General features: G+C 35.7%; 1 protein-coding gene across 3 annotated transcripts in view; it reads right to left on the bottom strand.

Annotated features, from left to right (window-relative positions):
* Positions 1 to 20,984, bottom strand: part of LOC128219917 (filamin-A-like) — a 60,459-nt gene that overhangs the window by 23,622 nt on the left and 15,853 nt on the right. Inside the window, exons 3-12 of one of the 3 annotated variants that reach the window (XM_052928088.1) lie at positions 18,722 to 18,787; positions 15,495 to 15,708; positions 13,910 to 14,018; positions 10,275 to 10,435; positions 6,080 to 6,222; positions 5,253 to 5,385; positions 4,035 to 4,152; positions 2,790 to 2,921; positions 2,399 to 2,572; positions 1,477 to 1,503 (exon numbers count right to left, since the gene is read on the bottom strand). In XM_052928088.1, the coding sequence (XP_052784048.1) occupies positions 1,477 to 1,503; positions 2,399 to 2,572; positions 2,790 to 2,921; positions 4,035 to 4,152; positions 5,253 to 5,385; positions 6,080 to 6,222; positions 10,275 to 10,435; positions 13,910 to 14,018; positions 15,495 to 15,708; positions 18,722 to 18,787 (1,277 nt within the window). Of the gene's footprint in view, positions 1 to 1,476; positions 1,504 to 2,398; positions 2,573 to 2,789; positions 2,922 to 4,034; positions 4,153 to 5,252; positions 5,386 to 6,079; positions 6,223 to 10,274; positions 10,436 to 10,742; positions 11,943 to 13,909; positions 14,019 to 15,494; positions 15,709 to 18,721; positions 18,788 to 20,984 lie in introns of those variants that run through there. The other 2 variants (XM_052928089.1, XM_052928090.1) reach the window with 2 other exon arrangements.

Genomic DNA, 20,984 nt, shown 5'->3' on the forward strand with positions numbered 1-20,984 from the left:
TAGACCATGTTATTGATTATATATATACAGTCATACCCAGAGTATAGAACGTGTAGTATTAAACAATGTATTTGATTTACATTTCCCCAAAGAAGTTGATATTTCAAATAAATATGGCAATGGACTATATACCACCAGTCAATTGTAACCAGGCCCCCCTCCCAGGTCCGGGGGTATACCGGAGATAGCCTGAGAAATGGGCCGTATTTTTAACTTTCAGGTGGCCCCGCAGTGCCGGCTGAATGCGGTGGTTTTGTCTATGCGCAAAAATAGCGGGAAATGGGCCTTATATAGGGTCCCTGGGGTACGGGGGCATTTGGCGGGGATTTTACCAGCCGTTCGCTCCCGCAGGGTGTGGATTTTACCCGGGCTTGGCTGGACCGAAAGTCAAAGTCCCCGCTATTCACCGGACCTGGGGTCCCTGGTTACAATTGACTGGTGTAAAATATACACCATCCTATACACATACAACATAGTCTTTGGAGCGGCATGCATAAAACACAACAACAGTTCATTTCATCATTTTCAATATACAAATCGGGCCGATTGTTCAAAATTTTGATAATTTTAACAACGTGATTGACGACATCGTTGATAACTTTTTTATATGAAATGTTTATGCTGTGCTTGTATATTATTATGAAATAAGAACATATGCAACAGGTGTCTTAAATCATATTCCAAATATATGTATTAAAATTCCAGAGCAGTAAAGATTGGCGTTGTTAAAGTTCTGAATAATCGGCGTTAGGTTTTATTTTACATTATACAATTTACAAGCTACAAAAAAGTCATCTTCCTGCAATCTTTATACTAATAATGCATTGTTTTACAACTTACTGTTAGATAGTTTTAAACAAAATAACATATTATAACTAGTTCTCAAATAATGATACAACTATAAATAAAATATTAATGTATATGTGAATACATCTAATAAATGATGCTACTTAATATATCAAATGTTATTTTTTTTTTAGATAAAATAATACAGTATAAATGCTGCATTAGGGTTGAAATAAAAGACAAAACGAAAACTAGCAGTTGATAGAGAGGTTGCGAGGGACAACAAGTCGTGTACGTGTGCGTGTAGGTACACGTGACAGTAAAAGTTGAAAAGTCGTCTAAGATGTCATTTGTGTAGGACAACGGACACTCACATAGACGCTTTCGTCGTGATTTTGTGAATTCCGTTACGTGACGTGATCACATATTTTACATGTGTATTGACGCTTTAAATGTGTTACTTGTGCATACACATGTACTTAGATAGTGTAGCATTCAACAAGAAGTCCACACGTGAACGTTAAACCAATGTGTGGCAACCTCTCTATATTCACCGATATACACGTATAATTGATAAATAAAATGGTTACATAACATTACCATTATAACCATGCACATTTAAGGGTTGGGGTTATGTGGGGCTGTGGCGAACACAATATACACGTACACGTACTAGTAAGAGAATGCTACCTGGTATGTCAGAAAACTCTATTATCCCTGGAAATAAAACCGTCATTTATTTTTACTGTTGCATTTTATTAAGAGAGAGGATAATAAAGAAAATAATAAAAAAATAGCATGAGACTCTACATGGTATTAGTTATGTCGAAATAATATTTGAACAAGTATACTGTGAAAAGTACATCAACTTTGAAATTCAGTGTATCATAACAAATAAAAGTGAAAGCCCGAGGGGTGGACGCATTTGTTTACAATTGTGAAATTCATTACAGAACTGAATAAACCCAATTGTGAGCAAGAAAGCGAACAGTAACAAAAGATACAATCTCACATACGGAGGTTTTAATCAGTCCATACACTGTGCATCAGTACTACTAAAATCAACTCTAAAGAAACCGATTCAGTCCTACTATCCTATTGTCTGGCCTATTCAAGCCTTTTTACATTACATGTCGCTGTAGTAGAACATTAAAATATTTTATAATGATTTTACCGCTTATAGTAATGATTTTGCAAAAGCAAAATGTACATCACCATCTACGTTTATTACATTATGTTTCGCCAATATTTTGTCTAAGGAATATGGGGTAATTATGGTTATGACTGGTTTTATATTTAGGAGCAATTTAGTACATATTCTTGTTTAATATTTAATAGTTTGATACCGCTATTGATGTTGAATATCAATACTGACTTCTGCCAAGAAAACGGAGTATGGCACATACTGGATGCCGTAAAGGACATGTACTCTTGAAGACTTTATAAGCTTATATTCAATGTTTTGTACGACGAGTACAATCCCTTAGAAATCGTAATGAGCTTAAAGCTATGGGTTGTGTTTAAACGAGCGTGATAACAATAATAATGCAATCACTTGTCTCATAATAATTGTAAGATCAAATAAAAAATGAGATAAATTATCTGAACGCACCTCTGATCTCCGCCTTGTTATAGAGGACGGCGATGGTGTAGTGCCCGGCGACGTTGGGCGTGAAGGAGGCCTGATACCGTTGGTCATCCACCTCCCGGATGTGGCAGGGTATGTTCCGGTTCCCCGTCTGCACTTCCGCCTCCAGCTTCCCCCGCCCCGCTCCTCTAGTGTCGACTGACAAACAAACACACGTGAACGGTTAGGGAATAAGACAGCTAATTTTCTTACACAGCACATGTACATAAGTAATGTCTTAGATTTGTGTTGAAATATTTCTCATGTTTTATTCATTTTACACGTAGATAGCAAGATATTTTGTCCATGAAGCATTATTATTTGAACTGTTGACGTGTCTTACATTGTAACGACGTTGATTGTAAATGTAGCTTACTATTGAATCTATGCGGTGTTGCAGTCATTCCGGCCTTTAAACCCGTGACCTTGACCTGCGAGGGGTCACATACGTTCACCTTACAACTGTCCACTATCTGCCCGTTCACGCTCAAAGTCACTGTCCACTCGCCTGTTGGGAATGAAGAACATAAAATAATAATAATAATTATTTATATTAAATAAAAACATGTTCGCTGGCAGTATGACATTATATCAATTATAATTATCTCCGTGACCTTGACCTAACAAAATGTGATCTTGCAACTGATCACGGTGTAGGTCACTGTCCATTTATCTAAGGGATTATGGAATAACAATGTTTAACAGGATTGTTTAACAAGACTATAAATTACAAGTATAACATTACAGTCAACTCTGTTATATTGACCTGTAAACATTTCGTAACAAGAATGATATTTAATACCTACTATGTATAGATAAGATGAAGTTGATCAACACAGAAAACTGTTTTTAAAAATCTTAGTGTGTTACATGTATGTGTGTTTATGTTTACTTATATGTATATAAATGATATAATCACATATAATGCCATGCACATGAATGGTAATACTTTTGAGTTTCGCTATTATTGATATGATATTTGTTGTCTGTAATGTATGTAAATGCATATAATTATATGTAATTTATGAACATGTACACATGTTTTGAACTTGTCGCCGTTTTGTATGATATATGGCCACATTTGTCGATGATCTTGGTAAATAAACGTTCTGTTCTGTTTTATTCTGTTTGATAGGGAAAACGTGATAGAAAAAAGTAATAGAAGAAAGTAACAGTTAGTATTCAATGTTTTAAAGCTACAGTTTCCGTTTTGACAGCTTTGACTTTTGCTTTATATTTAGTCTCAGAATCAGCTGATGTTGGCACCACTTCAGTCATATAAGATAACTCACTAAAGAACACATCTCAATTGTTTGAAAAACTGCTGAACAACTTATTTTTCTTAAAGCGTATATAACGCTTTAAGCCAAAAAAAACCCATCAATGTTCGAACGTAAATATGAAAAACAGCGATCTGATCTTTTGTCAGCAGTCTTATATCACTGATTTCAAGCTATATACGAAAATAATTGTTCATTTCAAGACAAAAAAGTGGTCAAATAGGTCAATCTTTTAGAGTGAAACTATAAGCCTCACAAGGCGAATGCCAGCCCTCATCTGTCAATCTGTGAGTGTTGACCAATAAAGGTTTCAGCGAGATTTTATGAAATTATCCCCGTACCTATTTCGTCCTCCGAAAACTGGGCGTGGTACATCCCGTCTCCGTTCATCTTGATCAGCCGACCCATCGGAGATTCAGCTACCAGCTTAATGTCGTCAGGGGTCACAGTTGTGTGCGACTAAAATACACAAGAAATGTCAAAAGGGATTTAAGCTTTGTCGGTATTAAAATTTAATCTATTTCAAGTTGTCGCCCTGTACATGTTTATGACTGATAAAACATATTCTTATTTTACACTAAACTTAAACGTTCAAAGGGATTTAAGCTATCTCGGTATTGAAATTTAAACTATTTCAAGTTGTCGAACTTTACTTGTTTATGACTGATAAAACATATTCTTATTTTATACTAAACTTAAACGTTCAAAGGGATTTAAGCTATCTCGGTATTGAAATTTAAACTGTTTCAAGTTGTCGAACTTTACTTGTTTATGATTGATAAAACATATTCTTATTTTACACTAAACTTAAATGGTCGGTGATTTTCGCGTGATTTGGTAGGATAGGGAGTTGTTAAACCATAAAACCTCGGCCCCAATTTCTCGAATTTATAACATGATTAAGCTAACCTCACTTTTTTGTTAATCTCAATTTTGTGTTATATTAACTTTTTTATGATTTTTTAGACTTCAAATAGTGATAAGGTCAATGATATTTACAACACACCGGTTTTTTTTAAAAATCAAATTTAAAGCTGCACTCTTACAGATTGAACAACTTTTTTTATTTTTTGTCTTGGAACGAGCCAAATTTTGTGATCCATTGAAACCAGTTATATAAGACTACTGACAAAAATTTAGAATGCAGATTTTTATATTTAAGTTCAAAAAATAAAAATGATGTTGTTTTTTGCATTTTACTTAAACCGTTAGTAACGGTTTAAGCCATAAAACATCAATTTTCGAAGGAAATATGAAACACTATTCAGATTTTTTTGTCAGCAATCTTATTTCACTGGTTTCAACATTTTTACGCAAAAATTTGCTCTTTCTAAGGCAAAGAATAAAAAAGTTGTTAAAATGGTTTATCTGTGAGAGTGCAGCTTTAAGGCTTATTGACATAAAGCTAATTAAGCCTGTTAACCTTAATACATTTCTAGAGTTTGGGCCCCGGATATCACAGTGGTGCGATTTTTTGTGACTTTATTAACATATACGATCAAATATTTGATTATGTATTTTTCTATGGTAGAACATTGGTACCATAACTGCACACTTACAGTAGCGTAAATGATGACGCCGTCTGAGTAGGTGTCTTTCTTGGGTCCCTCTGATGCCTTTACGGTTTTACGCTGTTTACGTCTCAATGACGGTGTACGGACTAACGTGTACTCAAGCTGGTGATTAGTTTCACTGAAACATGTCAGAACGTGTTTTTAATGTAATAAAACTATGGAAATAACCTTTAATCAGTTTTATATTGAGCAAATTAACGTTTATACGTTAAATTTCGTTAAAAAATATTTTATTTTTCATGAATATAACAGAACACAATAAGAGGAAAGTAAAGGAACTCGTAAACGTTTTATATTGTCAGTCATATGGAAAAAAATATTCGTGTAAGATTTTAGCAAACATTATTTTTAACGATAATATATCAAAAGTTAAAATTAGACCTCTTTTGTTAAAACGTATCTAAACATATTACAGATTGGTTACGGTACTTAATTTTAAATACTTTAGGTGTCGATTTACATAATTCTGCATAAATGAGGATCTTGAACTTGTTTAGTTTGGTGTTTAATTCAATTGTAACAGTTGCCACGAAAATATCTGTGAACTAGTTCCTTCCCTACTTGCTACACGATGATAATAAAATCCTTTTGTAAACCATAGTTTATTTAAAGAGAATAATGAAATCGGTTAAAAAATGGCAGTTATAAAATCATGTTTTGTTTATTGACAAAAAGGTGCCCTGGCCTGTAAACGAAGGAAACTTAATAATGTCTTCAGCAAAGTTTTCATATTTTAATATTATTTTTCAAAAATAATGCCAACCCCCACCGACCCCACCCCCTTCACGACCGCCCATCCCACTGCTTTCTACCTAAGTGTAGATGATGTCGTGGAAGATGGCGAAGTGTCACGTGACCGTCCATTGGTCATGTGCCGGTCACTCAGCTGCCCCGCGGACCCCGCCAGTGTGCTCGGCCCCCGGGAACCAACATGGTGCTCCTCCATAGTTATAATCTGGAAATAGGTCACGTGTTATCATTGATATAGTGCAGTACATACTTTATATTTAACTATTTAATCAAAACATAACATGAAGCTTACTTCGATGTAAACATGTGCAGCTTATTACTTAATTCCAAATATATCTATAAGTAAACATGTAAATGGTATATAATTCTGAAACATATATAATAGTACAAATATCATATTTAGACAAATACAGTTATTATGATTATTTAACAATTCCTTATAATTACACAGGAATGTCGAATATCAAACCAGCATATTATTTAAGTTGCCTAAATAATATAAATCACTAATTTATGTCAAAATCGTTTTTTCATCGTGTTAAGCAAAATTACGAATTTAAACATACTGTCTTTTCTCCAATAAAATAGTAAAATATAGTGTCACGTATATCCCTATATTAAAACAAAATTAAATTAACAAAATGAATAAAGGGGCTCACGGTCCTTTAAAATTAGAGGATAAACATCAGGAAGTATATTTAAAACTGTGCAAAACGTATCATTACCTAGAAGTTTTTTTGCATATAAAAATGCAAAATAGGTCATTTTATGTCAGTTTAAGGTGCGATAAAGTACAAAATTATGTGAATAAGAAATGGCCTCTTTTAAGGTTCTGCCATATAAAATGTATTTTACGAGTATAGCAAGTATATTTAAAATAGTAAGAAGATAATATTACAAACATGTTTTTCTTATAATAATTGTAAAACAGGTCATTTCATGTTCAGTTTTAGTTGGAATAAAGAATAAAATATGTTTGTGTAATATGCAATCTTTTTTCGCCTTCAATTTTACACAGCTGTAGTCCAGAATCTATTGCCTTTCACATACGGGATCACAAGACTCCAATTATTCGAACAATCTTTAATCCAGTTGGCTCGAAATCGCTTAGCTCGATTTCCTCATTGGCTCGAATTGGACGAAAAGGGTCGACTTCTTAATACTGAAGGTTAGAATTCCTTCTTGGCTCGAATTCACCGAGGCTCGAAGTATTAACGCCGGTCCCTGGGAGTTCGAGCCAGCGTGATTCGACTGTACCCCTTTTACAATTTCTTAGATTGTCAGGGCAAATGTCCATAAAAGAGAATGTTAATAAACTCCTTCTTGTTATGTAAAATTTAACTTATGTAAGATATTTGGCAATTAGTAAATCAATAAGATACTTAAAGCTGCACTCTCACAGATTAAACGTTTTGACAACTTTTTTATTTTTTGTCAGCAATCTTATTTCATTGGTTTGCAGATATTTAAGCAAAAATTTGCTCTTTCCAAGACAAAAAATTAAAAAGTTGTCAAAACGGTAAATCTGTGAGAGTGCAGCTTTAAGGTTTGGTAAAGTGAGCATCCCTTAAACTGTTTCAAGAAACTGGTACGAGGCATTTATATGATCAATACCACCGTTAAAAAAGTTGTTTGTTATACACCTTAAATATTTTGTGTGTGTTATATACAGTTTGCTTGTCAGTGATGATGTACATAAACGTTTTTTTCTTATATTATCCCAAAAACTCGTGGAAGATTTAATAATTTATGTAACATGATTCTATCAATGTTGACTTTGAAGGTTATACATGTATATGGTTGATGGTTCATTTTGAAACATTCACTGCCATTAATCTACGTTATATTCATTAAAGCTATTAATATAATAAAAGATAAGACCGAATGCTCTAGACAGTTTTGAAAATTGATAATTGATATAACATTATTATATCGCTTATCTTATTCATCAACACAATGACAAAAACAACAACGTATAAATCATTATTTAAGAGTTATTTATTTCAAAAACATTCGCATTGTGCGTTGAATTTTCACCTATGTATCAAATAACTAACAATATTGGTTTTTCTAATGTCGTTAAAAGCAATTTAGTCACGCAAGCAAGAATTTCAACTGCTATACTGAAATCTGTTTTTGAAAATAACATCTTGTTCAATGGTTGACATATAAAACGACTAGGCTCCTTATAATATAGCAGGTGTCACTGCTATAAATGTGTGTGAAAATTACTATGCTATGGCAGACGGTCGGTCAGCTTAAAATGTTGGTTTCAAACTGTTCCTGGGTGGTCAGTAACATTCAAATGCATACCAAGTTGAAGGCATTCAAAAAGACAAAACGTACATTTTTGAGTATAAAAAATTACCCTTGTACAGATTATTCGGGTACTTTTTTACTACATGTATATCAAAAAACGTTTTTAGATATGCCTACTCGGAAATTAGCGAATACATTGCGTCTTTGAGAATGCCACCACTTAAAAAACAGTCTCTGTTAACCTCTTGATAAAAATATTGCGTCCTTGGGAATACCACTAAAGTTTTGCGTCCTTGTGAATACCACTAAAGTATTGCGTCCTTGGAAATACTACTAAAGTATTGCGTCCTTGGAAATACCACTAAAGTATTACGTCCTTGGAAATACCACTAAAGTATTGCGTCCTTGGAAATACTACTAAAGTATTGCGTCCTTGGAAATACCACTAAGGTATTGCGTCCTTGAAAATACCACTAAAGTGTTGCGTCCTTGGAAATACCACTAAGGTATTGCGTCCTTGAAAATACCACTAAAGTATTGCGTCCTTGGAAATACCACTAAAGTATTGCGTCCTTGAAAATACCACTAAAGTATTGAGTCCTTGGAAATACCACTAAGGTATTGCGTCCTTGGGAATACCACTAAAGTATTGCGTCCTTGGGAATACCACTAAAGTATTGCGTCCTTGGGAATACTACTAAAGTATTGCGTCCTTGGAAATACCACTAAAGTATTGCGTCCTTGGGAATACCCCTAAAGTATTGCGTCCTTGAAAATACCACTAAAGTATTGCGTCCTTGGAAATACCACTAAAGTATTGCGTCCTTGGAAATACCACTAAAATAGTTTGTCCTTGGAAATACCACTATCTTAAAAACATTGCGTCATTGAGAATGCTCCTTCTTTCAAGTGCGTCCTTGATAAAGCTCCTACTGGAATAAAGAGCGTCTTTGGGAATGTCCCTACTGGAATAAAATGCATCTTTGAGAATGCCCCTACTTGAATAAAGTCCGTCCCCTACTTGAAAAATTGCGTACTTGAAAATTCCCCTTCTTCAACATAGTGCGTCTTTAATAATGCCACTACTTGAAAAAAGTGCGTCTTTGAAAATGTCCTTACTTGAAAATATCCGTCTTTCAGAATGCCCCAACTTGAATAAAGTGCGTCTTTGAGAATGCACCTTCTTGGAAAATGTACGTCTTTGAGAATGCTTCACTTTAAATGAAGTGCGTCTTTGCAAATATCCCTACTTTGAGAAATTGCGTCTATGAGAATGCATCTTTTTGAACAAAGTCTGTCATTGAAAATTCCCCTACTTAAAATAAAGTGCGTCTTTGGAAATGACCCTACTTGAATAAAGTGTGTCCTTTAGAATGTTCCTCCTTGAATAAAGTTTGTCCTCGAGAAGGTCCCTACTAAAATAAATTGCGTTATTCCTTGAGAATACCCCTACCTGAATAAAGTGCGTTTTTGAGAATGAAATTACTTGATTGAGAAAACCCCTACCTGAAAAAAGTGCGTTTTTGAGAATGCAATTACTTGTTTGAGAATGCCCCTGCTTGAATAAAATTCGTTTTTTGAGAATGTCCCTTCTTTGATAATGTGCGACTTAGAGAAAGTCACCTATTTCAAAACAGTATATACGTCAGATTGTCCCTTTTTGTAAAATCGTGTATCCCCATACAGTCGTTTCGTGTATTTTGGAACAGTTCACATCTTCGGGGATGCGAAACAAATGTTCTCGTTTGAACATATCTGAGAATGTACAATATGCCCGTTGTAATATAAGGACCATTGACACAAATTACTCTGGAATCCATCATTTCTTTGGTTAAAAAACAACATCACTTGTGTTATTTTTGTGATGACAAGAGAGATCACAATCCTGGTTGGGATCGAACCCCGAGAACGCTTTAAAATGTCTGTACTTGAATTACTGGTGTATCTAAATAGCATAATAAATTTACCTTGGGGTACGAAACTAGTTTGAAAGGTTACCTTTGTTTCTTTATAAGAATGTTCATACGAGATGACGCCGGGTGTAAGAGATAGGAACCTAGCAGCGTACGCCATGACACCTAGGTGTTCAGGGCCCTCAGACGCCAGTTCCTCCACCGTCAGTAAGGGCTCTACACCGATACCCACCGCGCCCTCCATCCCTGCAAGCCCGGGTCAAGGACAATGTGATCAACAATGCATACATAAAATGGGGCTCGAAAACATTGCGTTGGTTCCTTGTATGCTGATTCTTACAAGCTGCATTTTGATTGGTTGTAATTCGATCTAATTTTGAATTTATTTATTTGTTTTGATGTAATTCCCTTGTTTTGAATTAGATTATCTTTTTTTCCAAAATTAAAACGCCAAACACAGAAAGGGCGATGAGCCTTAATTGCTATCATAAACAACCAGAACATAAATGAACCGCTACAATTTTTTCTGCATTAAAAGAATATCACCAAATACCTTTTTCTCATTAAAAGCTCGAGATTTCATCCCAGATCTCATCATCGAGTTTGAATGATCACGTGACAATGTTGAATTCGACAACTCTAGAACTCGATCCGGCTTCATGTTTGAACTGATGGTAAACTCCTCATCATAGAAATGAACTGGTTGTTTAACTGGCTTTCTTACAGAGCGTTCTGAGTTTTCAGAATCATTTTCAAGCTTATATTTCACGTGAGAGCCAGTTTTGACGTCATATACGTCATCCATGTCGCATGTTGCGACGTCACAATTTTCAACGGAAATGACGTCATCTTCGAGTATCTGTCCATTTACGACGGTTTTTATTCTTGATTTGTACTCATAATTTGTCAAACTACTGTACGCATGTTTCGATTCGCTTTTATACGCCTGAAGGTCGGAATGGATGTAGGAATTATAATCCAATACCGGCATTTCAACACTCATTGTTATGTTTTGTTACAAAACCTACACTATAAAGATAGATCATTCAGTTAACATTTATCACTAGTTCTTTTTCCTACGGCTACTTTCGACAATAACACAGCGACAAAATATATCAAGCGTACGTTGATGATACAATTACAACGACAGAAAATTTGTTTCACTGATAACCCTTGCTTTCTATTATTCCTCAAAGCAAATGTGTTTGTGTAACCATTAAGAGTTCAATACACTGTAATACGGCTTAATTTTTATAAAATTCGTCCGAAGTGCGTATTAACCTAGGTTACCATTAATTTAATGTCTGGCTGTATCGGTTACAGATCACCATGTTTTACAACTCCGCGGACAATGGGCACCGTGTCAGTGTTAAGTGCTTTTTCTGCACCATTAGGGCTTAACTGCGGAGCTTGTTGACAAATCCTACTGGTTTACCGAAAATTCACAGCAAAACAAAATTTGAGTCATTCACAAGAAAACTTATACCGACCACAACATTAATTTGTTTTAAAATTTGTTCACAACAGCCCTAGATTTTTAAACGTAAATCCGTTGTCCTTGCATATGTTGAGTATTCTCTATCTTACGAAATAATCCGCGCAAATATTTCCTAAATCTTTTGTTATAAAATAAATCCACACCCAACTCGTCCAATCCAAAATATGTTATGTTTGAGTTGATGAATTTAAGTGTATATATGACTATATTTTTACATCACATATCTTAAGCGTTCATCTCTTTTTGAACCAAACCCCATCGCCCTAAGACAATAGTGAAGAAAGATCGTCCCATCAATATTGAACAACAAGATGTGATTAAACAACACACGGAGTGATGAAACAAGAAAAGGTTCGCTGAGTAGTTTTTTTCTCCGTTTTTGAGAGTAAAGATATGCGTTTACATCATAGTGATGCGAATAAAGCGAATAACTCGCTAATGTGCAGAACAGCTCATCAGTAAAAAGATGTACCGCAAGAAAACGATACGGTTTTTAGGGATGTCCACCAGTAGGCCGCCATTAAGAATGCGCTGATCGGCCTTACCGGACCCATATGTTGAGGGGTGGGTAGGTATGTATTTTCTATATTATTTGCATTCTTATTACGATTCTGCAAAAAAACATACTCTGATGGACCTTTTATCGGCCCTGCATGTTGAGGGGGGGGGGGGGGGGGGGGGGGGGGGGGGGGTAGGGAGGGTTGGGGGGAGGTCATGTACTTTTTTTTAAATTTTATTTGCATCCTTATTAGGATTCCGCGTAACTCTAAAACGTTGTCGTTGCCCTCACATTTATCATTTAAGTGTTAACATACATAACACATAACCGATATGGGTCTTTTTCGTGCATCTTCAACACCACTTACATTGCTGATCGATTGAAAGTATGTATTTTGCCACTTTATTGACTTATTTCCAAAACATGAATCGAATCGCTTTATTACCGCATTGGTTTAACGCCTTTTGAGGTATCCGATGTAAAAGAAATAAACGCGTCATTTCATCCAACCATTTGCGATAATGTTAAATTTGCATGCCTGCAATGGTATTCTAAATGCCATATGTGAATTAATCTTATGGTCATACATCATTGACTTCAGTCTCTCAAGTGGTCATTTATTCATAACAAGTAATCCGATTAGCTACATCGACCCAATTTAGTACAACATTGAATATCAACCCTGGTGACTCTATATACATGTTGGTATCATTCGACAGGGTATTGCTTGCTGAAAGGTAGTATAAACGACAAAAGACTGAAACTACGCTATAGCTGAAGTTATCTGTTGATTTCTTGTTCTTTAATTGAACTGACGTCGAACGTAAAAAGATATGGTCACCAGGCATTGCATAATTGCACATGGGGGAGCTTAAAGGAAGTTTTGTAATTGTTAATGAGATAACATAACGAATAGATTAATCGCAATTATGTTAAAACTAAAATGTGCTTGGATATTAAATAAACGATTGTTTTCGACCTTTTCTGAAGGCAAAATTAGAGCTGTTCAATCATTTTAATGTATTCGAGAAAAGAGCCATGAAACTTTAGATAGTTAGAAAACGATAGTTCAAAACCGTTTAGAAAGCCATTACGACATGTTTGCAATATATCTATACAGTCGCAAACACCAATTATAAAAGGTAACGCCACGTGTTGCATATGTAAGGCCAGTATAAATGAATTGCTAGTTTGTATCCATTATTTTTAAATGGGGACGGAGGTCAACATTTTCTTTTCTTAGATGACGGTGTCACCGCTGAATATGTATTTATGCTCACTCTTATTGCATAAGGGACCATATAAATGCGTTTCTAGACAAGCCACGAGCACGATCGTAACTATTCTCCTTGTGAACGTTTTATGTATGTAGGTATGTATAAACGCCGTACCCGGACAGTACCCGACCGCTACGCAAATCCAGACCATATCTCAACATTTCTAAGTGAGTCAATAACATTTGAGGGGGACGGAAAGGAAAGGGGGTGGGCGTGGATGGATTTCAAGCAATTAGTTTTTAGTCGCCTTACAACTTTACAACATATAATATGTACAAAATGTAATAAAAACACATGTTTAATCAAGTTTCGGAAGTTTTATCCCTTGCTCATCATGGACACCTAATAAGTCTTTTACTAGAATTTCTATATACATTTAATAATGTGTTAGAAAAATAAAGAATATCCTACCCACAATTTTCACAAACAACCAACGTAATTCTTACCTTGTCTAAGCCTCTGAGTGTTGGTCCCGTGCAGCTCGGGCCACGTTGGAACGTCGCCGCCAAACACGTGCACAAGTTCACACAACACGCGCCCATCCTTCCAGTCAGTCTGTTAAAAAGAAAACTCAGTGTAACAGATCTACTACAAAAAGGCTATGTGAAAGATTAATAGTTTATTGTTTGAAATTTTGGAACTTATTAAGTGCTTCTGTCATTTCGTGACACATACTGTCCGCCATGACCGAAATTGACATCGCTGCGGAATAGCAAAGAATGCGATCAATGCCTACGTTCGGCCAAAACGCGGAGTTGTGCGGATTATACAGGGTTTTTTTTACAGTTATATCCAAACACGTCAAGACAAAAATGCCCATGCGTATACATAATATAGTTACAAAACATGTTTCAAAACATAGTCAAGGTACAAAACATTCATATAAGCAACTGAAAAGACTTATAAATGCAGCAAATCATGCGATCAAGCGATTAATTTAGTTACATCTTAAAGCGTGAAGTACTAAATGTTTACAATAATACCCGTAATACAATTAATATATCTCTCGCTTAATTCCATTACCTTATACACATAAATGTCAAGGTTTCTGTTTACATTATCATTTTGCAATTTAAATAATGCAATAAATTTAGGTATATTCTGTGCGGTATAATGATATGGTTTCAAGTATTGCTTTTATAAATCGTAATACAATTGACATCCAACAATGATATGAAATTCATCTTCTAGTGAAAAAAACAACAAATCTATAGTACTCCCAATCTATGCTGCGAGTACCGTAACTAGACGTGTAATTAATTTTGGACTGTAATTTGATTACTTGTTTTGCCCACATTTTGAGGAAAAGAACTGTATAAGTTGAGATTATCGAGAGCATTCGGAACACCTCGGCCATTTTCCAGCTGAAACAACCTCGGATGTATGAAGTTACAAATAATACTTGTATTAATTAACTGTAGTGTTATAACATGTTTTTTGTATTAATTAAATAAAAAAAAGTTTAAGATAATCAACTTTACGTGTTTGTGTGGTTTATTTTATTCGTATTACTAAGTTTAAATTGACAGCTAGTGAAACGAAATATTGCTAAAATAATTAAATTCCCAAGACTAAAGACCCTAGGTTTAATTGCTATATTGAAATAACTGCACGATTTACTTGCAGCCTTGGTAAATGTAAAAAATTCTGACATTGTAATCCGTCATTATTTTTTATGGGAAATGGCCGATGTGTTCCGAATGTATCGAGCGGTAGCCAGGCCGTTCGTATAAACAAAGTGGACTGGTAATCTGATTTAAATCCTACCCTTCACTCCCACAAGAAGGGAAAATTGAGTTCTTTTGTCTGATAGGCTCATGACCACAGTTATCGACCCTTCATTGTCAAAGATCCGGATGTTAATACAGATAATGCTTGTGTTCAATATTTGTAAATATGGTCGCACGCCAAATTGATGAACTGGAAATATTTCGTGGGTCTGACGATAGGGTAGGATCGTCCAAAGACTATATCAGTTAACCCTTTTTTCAATACATTGAAGGAATGAAAATCGACATTACAAGGACTTACAGTGAAGTTAAAGACGGGGTAATTTCTAATGAGTGGCTGGATGCGCTGCAGTGTGGCGTTGTAGCCGGGAGCGCCCACTTTGGTGAAATATGACAAGTATGTGATGGCGGACAACTCGTCCAGGTTGCTGTTTGCCAAGTCCTCCGGTCGCAACACCAGAGGGATGCCGAAATGTTGGCGGGCCAGCTTCATGCCTTCTCGGCAGTTGTTCACCCTGGAAGAGAATATATTTTGGGTTTAAGGTATCCAACACACAATTATTAGATTTTGGGTGCATGGTGCCTTGAAATATTAATATATAGGTCATTACACTTAATTTGGGTACCTACCTTCACATAAAAGTCTTAGTAGGAAAGGAAGTTATTGCTTTTCAACTAATACTAATAATATAATGGGTCACCATTGTTTACATAGATATGCTAACAGAGATCTTAAAGGGACTACACACCAGATGATACTATTGCAAGAAAAAACGAAAATAGTCCAAAACAAATTTTTTTTGGTCTGTCTGCCGCGTAAATCCCGGTAAATTTAAAAACAGCATCAGTATATTAATCTGTAATAATCACGTGATATTCAGGTGCTAAATATACACACTATGTATAAGCCGGGAAACCATTGTAGACTATTTTAAACGGATAAATTCAGCTAAGACAGCGACAAAATATTTTCAATCATGTAAAATAGTGTAATATACTAGTAAGATCATATTGAGAATTCTAGGCTTGTTTTGACGAAATACTGTATTTGTCATTTTTGGACCATCTGGTGTCTAGTCCCTTTAACAGATAATACTTGTGGGCCGGATTCCTTTAATAAGTTGTCTCTTGGCTTCCACTTAGTCGGAAACAAACATTTCGAACAAACAAAACTTTACTCCGAACTAATTTCCTTGCAGAGCATATTTATTCTAAAATCGTGTACTTTTTGTTTCGAGCAAGAAATTATTTCTTGCAATAAACGCCTCCTCCATGGGCGCAGGTAACGGGCTCTAAACCCTTTTATGCTTGGATTCGTTTGGTGTGGGATACAAGATGTAGACAACTTAAGTGTTTTCCAAACACTTAGATAGGATTACAGAATGTGGTTGCATGATCTAAACGTATCAATAACATTTGTAATGATAAAAGGCGAGAAGCATTTTTTCTCCAAAATGACCTAAATGTTGATCATTGATAGTGACCTGTGCTATATTTCACGTTCAAATTGTTGACGAATTTTTGTAAATACGATACTGTTGTAATAAAATATATATTGAAGACATTTCATTAGTTATTCGTCAATTATTTCCACAGCTGAATGTTGGAAATGAAACATTTAACTCTGTGATCACAAGTATTTTCGACCAACGAATCAACCATTTTAGTTTATATGTCAAAAAACGTACCATAAGATATGCTGTCATTTTCTGATAAGTTTATTTCAAAATTAAAAAAACAACAACAACAAACAACACAATATGTGCCCAATTTCTGTCTATGTCAATAACAAGTAAAAAGTTTCAATTTTACATAAACATATTGTTAAGTGTTTTAACCGGCTGCTTTTCAAAGGTAAAAAACAAACTTATCACCGAACAAGTTAAATTACTTGAGGTTTTGAAGCAAACTTTATGAATGTTTAAGTACTTGACGTTCCCAGTTCAGTAAGCATTCCATATTATTCATCATTATTTTGGTAAGGTCTGATGAGTTTTATAAATAAATATTTGAATGTGCGTCGACCTGAAATATCAATGAAATTTAATTCCATCAACAAAGATGAATGAAGACGAAACTACATTTCTTGCATATTAAATGAATTACATTGTAGAAAAAAGTATATGTTAATCTGAAACATTTTGCTGACATATAGTCGTTAATAGCTTAACACATCTAAGTATGTGGTTCAGTTTAAGCAACATACAGTCGAACCCCGTTGGCTCGAAGTCCTAGGGACCGGTGAAATAACCTCGAGCCTCGGAAATTTCGAGCCAAGCGGGAATGTTTACCTTCAGCATAAAAAAATCAGTCATTTACATCAAGTTCGAGCCAACGAAGAATTCGAGCGAAGCGAGCTCGAGCCAACGGGGTTCGACTGTATAACATGTATACAAAGTGACGCAGGTAAAGTAACACTCTTATTCAAAATCAATGCATACTCATTTATGACAAACATAAATTTTGAGTGATAAACGTTTAACTACTTACTCAAAAATGCATTTAAAGAAAATATTTATTACTGATTTAATACATGATTGTAACCGTGTATTTAATAAATGAAAACGCAAAAACATTAAATGATTGGTGAATGCCAAAAGATCTACTATCGTCTTATAAATAAGAACTACTGTGTTTTCTGCACCTGTCTCTCAAAATGTACTCGGCCATAAATAATTGTTTTCGACATTTATTCATCCTTTTTGGTATATTAAAACAATCGTATTAATTGTAGTAGATGTTATTTGGGAGTAAGAGTGCATCTTTTAACTGTAGTTGAATGTTAAACACATACCATATAAGCTTGAAGAAGGGTAATATATCGAGGAACTTGTATGTTGTAGATAGTTTGTTTTTAGTGTTTTAAACGATTAAGTTAGCAGGTCGGGCGCAGCAATAACCCATACTTAATACTTCTGCAGCTTTAGTAAATGTATACACATTGACAATAGACATTCCATCTATATCATTCACAATTCACTGCAGATTCGGTACGCTTGTTTTCATTTGCGTAGATCTCTTTAAGATAGATAACAATTATTTTGCTTTTTTCTAAATGCATTACTTGAAACAGTTCACGGACTTTTTTGTGTATGATGTATTTGTCACAATTGCAATTTGAGAATATCTAAGTATGTATGTTTTTGTTCATAGATAAAGGTTTATATATTGCTGATATTGCCCATAAAACTTGGAAATGAGCTTGTTTAGCTCGTCGTCATCATCATCATCATCATCATCATCATCATCATCATCATCATCATCATCATCATCATCATCATCATCATCATCATCATCTGCAGTAGCAGCAGCAGCAGAAACACAAGTATCATCATCATCATCATCATCATCATCATCATCATCATCATCATCATCATCATCATCATCATCATCATCATCATCATCATCATTCTGACTGTATAATCTTTTTTGTTTCTCTGATTTCCACAAAAAAAAAATACAATTATGCTTTCTTTCATAAGGCTACGCTGATGTCAACTAACTGTTTTCTTAATCAAGCAACCTCACCTATCAAGAGGGTTGAGGTGTTTCCAGTTGGAACCAAGTCCGTGTTTGCAGAACTCAAGCAGGGCACTGAAATAAAAGGAATTATAAATAATGATGAAAACAATCGTTCATATGATCAATATCATTATAATCGCTCGTGTATTTACCTGCGAGTTTTATTATCTTTTAACAGTATAAAACATTATTTTGACAGGTTGTAATACAAAACATACCTAAATATTTGGCGTCCAACAAAAGCTCTATAGTTTCTTGTTTAAAATGAGCCCGAACGTATAGCAGTTTGAAACAGTTTTTATTCTTAAAAGTTATGTCTCTGTCAATCAACAATTGTTTCAGTATTGGATTTTATTAAACATCATTACAACAATGGAGACAATCAGGAGAGAGAGAACACAGATAAGCTGCCATTAAACAAAGAAACAGATATAAGCTCTACTTTCAACCATTGAAATGAGAACGTCTAAAATGAATATGGCAATGCATTAATCGACACTATATTTCATAAAAGACTCGGTGCTTAAACTCATATTACCATTTAAGGGATACTGAATGAACTCGATGTAGGGCTTTCCTGACACTGTCAAGTCTATTCTACCAACTGTCAGACGTGTACACATTGTAGGCCTTTCCCGTCACTGTCAAGTCTATTCTACCAACTGTCAGACGTGTACACATTGTAGACTTTCCTGACACTGTCAGGTCTATTCTACCAACTCTCAGACATGTACACATTGTAGGCCTTTCCCGTCACTGTCAGGTCTATTCTACCAACTGTCAGACGTGTACACATTGTAGACTTTCCCGTCACTGTCAGGTCTATTCTACCAACTGTCAGACATGTACACATTGTAGGCCTTTCCCGTCACTGTCAAGTCTATTCTACCAACTGTCAGACATGTACACATTGTAGGCCTTTCCCGTCACTGTCAAGTCTATTCTACCAACTGTCAGACATGTACACATTGTAGACTTTCCCGTCACTGTCAAGTCTATTCTACCAACTGTCAGACATGTACACATTGTAGGCCTTTCCCGTCAATGTCAAGTCTATTCTACCAACTGTCAGACATGTACACATTGTAGGCCTTTCCCGTCACTGTCAGGTATATTCTACCAACTGTCAGACATGTTAACATTGTAGGGCTTTCCTGACACTGTCAGGTCTATTCTACCAACTGTGAGACATGTACACATTGTAGGACTTTCCTGACCCTGTCAAGTCTATTCTACCAACTGTGAGACATGTGCACATTGTAGGGCTTTCCTGACACTGTCAGGTCTATGCTACCAACTGTGAGACATGTGCACATTGTAGGGCCGTTCCGTCACTGTCAAGTCTATTCTACCAACTGTCAGACATGTACACATTGTAGGGCTTTCCCGTCACTGTCAAGTCTATTCTACCAACTGTCAGACATGTGCACATTGTAGGCCTTTCCCGTCACTGTCAAGTCTATTCTACCAACTGTCAGACATGTACACATTGTAGGCCTTTCCCGTCACTGTCAGGTCTATTCTACCAACTGTCAGACATGTACACATTGTAGGCCTTTCCCGTCACTGTCAGGTCTATTCTACCAACTGTCAGACATGTGCACATTGTAGGCCTTTCCCGTCACTGTCAGGTCTATTCTACCAACTGTCAGACATGTACACATTGTAGGCCTTTCCCGTCACTGTCAGGTCTATTCTACCAACTGTGAGACATGTGCACATTGTAGGGCCGTTCCGTCACTGTCAAGTCTATTCTACCAACTGTCAGACATGTACACATTGTATGGCTTTCCCGTCACTGTCAAGTCTATTCTACCAACTGTCAGACATGTGCACATTGTAGGGCTTTCCCGTCTCTGTCAAGTCTATTCTACCAACTGTCAGACATATACACATTGTAGGGCTTTCCCGTCACTGTCAAGTCTATTCTACCAACTGTCAGACATGTACACATTGTAGGGCTTTCCCGTCACTGTCAAGTCTATTCTACCAACTGTCAGACATGTACACATTGTAGGGCTTTTCCGTCACTGTCAAGTCTATTCTACCAACTGTCAGACATGTACACATTGTAGGCCTTTCCCGTCACTGTCAGGTCTATTCTACCAACTGTCAGACATGTTTACATTGTAGGGCCGTCCCGTCACTGTCAGGTCTATTCTACCAACTGTCAGACATGTGCACATTGTAGGCCTTTCCCGTCACTGTCAGGTCTATTCTACCAACTGTCAGACATGTACACATTGTAGGGCCGTCCCGTCACTGTCAG

Source organism: Mya arenaria, chromosome 15 (assembly GCF_026914265.1).
Source record: "Mya arenaria isolate MELC-2E11 chromosome 15, ASM2691426v1".
NCBI classification, from domain to species: Eukaryota; Metazoa; Mollusca; class Bivalvia; order Myida; family Myidae; genus Mya; species Mya arenaria.